The sequence below is a fragment of the Antrostomus carolinensis genome, unplaced genomic scaffold, assembly GCF_000700745.2.
Source record: "Antrostomus carolinensis isolate BGI_N321 unplaced genomic scaffold, ASM70074v2 scaffold34720, whole genome shotgun sequence".
Lineage (NCBI taxonomy): Eukaryota > Metazoa > Chordata > Aves > Caprimulgiformes > Caprimulgidae > Antrostomus > Antrostomus carolinensis.
This window is the reverse complement of record NW_010286998.1, coordinates 1-4116: the sequence shown is the minus strand read 5'-3', so window position 1 is coordinate 4116 and position 4116 is coordinate 1. Positions and strand designations below refer to the sequence as shown.

General features: G+C 60.2%; 1 protein-coding gene across 1 annotated transcript; it reads right to left on the bottom strand.

Moving 5' to 3' along the window:
- Positions 1-293: 293 nt before the first annotated feature.
- Positions 294-3997, bottom strand: LOC104532777 (roundabout homolog 3-like; the record flags this gene model as incomplete). Its single annotated transcript, XM_029087468.1, has 11 exons — positions 294-454; positions 558-994; positions 1636-1733; positions 1889-1940; positions 2050-2235; positions 2347-2518; positions 2620-2732; positions 2813-3032; positions 3118-3239; positions 3577-3743; positions 3829-3997. Coding segments are annotated over 11 exons (1897 nt in total), but the record flags the coding sequence as incomplete, so codon positions are not given.
- Between the last annotated feature and the right edge of the window lie 119 nt (positions 3998-4116).

Below are 4116 nucleotides of genomic sequence, written 5' to 3'. Positions count from 1 at the left end.
CCAGATCCCAACGGGACATCTGGATCCTGATGGGACAACCTGACCTCAATGGGACAGCTGGACCCCAATGGGACATCCAGACCCCAGTGGGACATCTGGATCCTGATGGGACATCTGCAACCTGATGGGACCTCTGGAACCCAATGGGACAACTGGATCCTGGTGGGACAACCTGACCCCAATGGGACATCTGGATCCTGATAGGTCAACCTGACCCCAGTGGGACATCTGGATCCTGATGGGACATCCAGATCCCAACAGCATGGCCATACCAAGCAAGGTCCATCTCCTACCGGAGCAGACGGGGGCTATCAAAGTCCCGGAGGCGAGGGATGTCCTCGGTGGCATGAGGTGATGGCGTCAGCGTGGCGGTGGACCGGCAACCAGAGGAGGCAGCAGGCGAGGACGCAGCGGTGGCACAGGGGACATCTTCACCGGGGTACCACTCCTCCATCTCCAACCTGCAGGGTGGTGGCCACAGGGTGGACACTGGGACCAGTAGATCCCAGTCCCCTGGTCCCCATCACTCACTTTCCAGCTGCTTCTTCATCTTCAACCTCCTCCTCCTGCTCCTCTTCCTCCTCCTGGGCACAGCGGCTGAGCTCACTGGCCGAGGGTGGTGGAGGCAGCAGCTCCATCCAACTCACCACTGGTGGTTTCACCACTTGCCCCAACTTCTTCCCCTTGGCCCCTACGGCGTGGAAGGAGGTCAGAGCAGGCTGTGAGGAGAGAACCACACCACCAGCACCCATAGGTGTGTCCTCCACCCATCCCACCATCCTACCATGCTCAGCACGGCCACAGGGTGCCTGAGGAGGTGGGACATCCATCTGTTGGGGACATCCAGGGGTGTAGGGGGTCCCATGCTGCGAGAAGGGACGGGGAAAGGTGTGGAGCTCCTCGCCGTCCACCTCGATGGTGCTGTAAACCGGCCCCTCACCGGCCCCCGCCCCAAATTGCTCCGTCTGGGCGATGTAACGGGTGATCCCGGCGTCTACAGGTGACCAACACCATCAGCATTGACCTAATCCTCCTAATCCAAACCACCCATCTCCATGATGAGCATTGACCATGGTTCCCCCAATCCAAGCCTCCCAGCCCCATGATGAACGTCAACCATGACCACCTCAATCCAAGCCACCCTTATTCATGATGAGCATTGACCATGATTGTCCCAATAAAAGCCACCCATTCCCATGATGAACGTTGGTCATGACCTCCCCAACCCAAGCCACCCATCCCCACGATGAGCATTGACCATGACCTCCCAAATCCAAGCCACCCATCTCCATGATGAGCATTTACCATGACTCCCCCAATCCAAACCACCCAACCTCATGATGAATGTTTGCCATGACTCCTCCAATCCAAGCCACCCATCCCCATGATGAACATCAACCATGACCTCCCCAACCCAAGCCACACAGCCCCATGATGAGTGTTGACCAGGACTCCTCCAACCCAAGCCACCCATACCCATGATAAACGTCAGCCATGACCTCCCCAATCCAAGCCACCCATCTTCACGATGACCATTGACCATGACCTCCCCAACCCAAGCCACCCAGCCCCATGATGACCATTGACCATGACTCCCCCAATCCAAACCACCCATCTCCATGATGACCCCTTCACCGTTGTAGTATCTCTCAGCAGTCCCCAAGCAACCGGTGGTTGTGCCACCACCACGCCACGTGTCCGCCAACCACGGGTAACCACCACTGGTGGCTGCCCTACAAGAAGACAAGGTGAAGGGATGCTGGTGGCCCATACTTGTGGTCATGGGGTGAGAAGGGAGTTCCCGAGGAGTTACCTGGGGCTGCCACGCGCCGGAGCTGGGAAGGTGACTGTGGAAAGAGGTGAGGATGAGGGTGGTGAGGGACCACACCGAGTCCCCGCAGCGCAGATGGACTTACCAGTGGGTGTGTAGGCGAAGGAGGCTGGAAGGAGAAACATGGGTAGGTGGGTGGTGGGATGATGGGTGCTGAGAACCATGAGAACCTCCATGTGGGGTGGTGGGTCCCAGATGTAGGACCCCTCTCCACATACCGGTGAAGTGACTCAACTCTTTCTTCCTCCGGCGGCGACCGTAGAGCCAAGCGGCGAAGGCGGCGAGGATGACCCAACAAGCTCCACCAACGCCGGCGATGAAGGCCGGCTGCTTGGCCACCTCGGCAAAACGTTCAGCCATGTTGCTCCCACGCGCCGACCCCACGTCCCGCTCCACCGGGAGAGCTGCAGGTGACATGGGGAAGAGGGGGACGCACCAGTGGAGGTACCCAGGAGCCATCCCCACCACCAAGGTGACCTCCACCACCTTCCAACCGTGGGTGATAAGGAACTCACCGACGCGGATGGGGACGGGGGCACTGCGGGTGCCCACGCCGGCGCTGGTGGCAGCGGCGACTTCAGCGTGATAAGGGACACCGGGGACAAGTCCTCGTAGAACCGTGGCCAGCACCGTCCCCTCAACACTCTGGTTGATGTGGAATCGGCTCTCGTTGCCCAAACACCAGATCTGGGGAGGAGATACAACAAGGACACTCATAGGGACAACATGCCACGGTGTCACGGGTGACTGGGGGGATCCGCCACGTCCCCACCGTTGTCAAGACTTACACGGTAATCACGGATGACACCGTTCTGCTCAGACGGGGGCGGTGGCTGCCATGAGATTAGGACACTGGTGCCGTTACCGGCCACGCTGACGGCTCGTGGTGGAGCACTGGGGGCTACCAGAGGGGACACATGGTGGGTGTCACCTCCACCAGGTCCCCATGGACACCCACCATCTCCCCATCCCCACACTCACCCGCCTCGGGCATGCGGATGGTGCGTACGGCGCTGTCGGGACCATGGAGATGATGGAAGAAGGGTTGGACCTTGACCTCATAGTCTTGACCACGGAGCAGGTCGGTGAGGAGAGCTCCTCGTTCTCCGGGTGCCCGCATCACCCGTGTCTCCTCCCAGCGCCCACCACGCCGCCGGTACAGCACCCGGTAACCCTGAAGGAAGGGTGCTGGGTGCTCCACCTAGGACCCAAGGGAAGGGTGGGATGGGGAGAGATGGTTGGCACTGGCAGACCTGAACCACGGGCTGGGGTGATGCAGAACTCACGGTCCAGGAGAGGCGGACGGCGCCCAACGGGAGCACCACGGGTTCCTGTAGGTGCACGGTGACTTGAGCCAGCTCCCGTTGGATCTGCTTGGGGTCCAGGTCTTGCTGGGTGGGGCTGGTATCTGCTGAAAACATGAGAGGGTGGTTGGTCCATGGGAACCTCCATCATCATGATCATTGGGTTGAGATGCACCCAAGGGTGGCGGGTCCATGGAAACCTCCATCAGCATTATTGGGTTGAGATGCACCCAAGGGTGGTGGGTTCATGGGAACCTCCGTCGTCATCATTGGGTGGGGATGCAGCCAAGGATGGTGGGTTCATGGAGATCTCACCAAGTGGAGATGGACTCAAGGGTGGTGGGTTCATAGACACCTCCATCATCAACATCATCAAGTGGAGATGGACTCAGGGGTGGTGGGTTCATGGACACCTCCACCGGTGTCACCATCAGGTCTCACCTTGGGTGCGCACGGGCTCCGAGATGCCGCTGGGGTCGCTGAGCCCATAGGCGTTGGCCGCCCGCACCAAGAAGATGTAGACGGTGTCGGGGACGAGGCCACCCACCGTGTGGGTCTCACCTTTCACGTCAGTCGCCACCGTCTGCCATGGGCCACCCACCGCCTGGCTGCCAGGGGACAGGGGTGACCCGTGGTGGGGTGGCACTGGGCCACCATGTCACCCCAGCACCTGGGGAGGACACTGTGTGATACCTGAAAGCCTCCACTACGTAGGAGGTGACATCGGTGGCACCGATGTCCTCTGGCCTTTTCCAGCTCAAGGTGATGCTGTTCTTGGTGACGTTGGTGACCACAGGGGTGGAGGGTGGCCCAGGGAGGACACCAGGGTTGGAGGAAGGTGGGGAGAGGTTGGATCCATCACCTGTGGGGAGATGCGTGGAGATCTGAGGTGGCTTTGTCACCTGGAGCTCTGGTGTCCCCCGTGTGGTGATGTCCCCATGACCCACCTTGGACCTCCAGGGAGCTGCTCCAGCGGGTCTC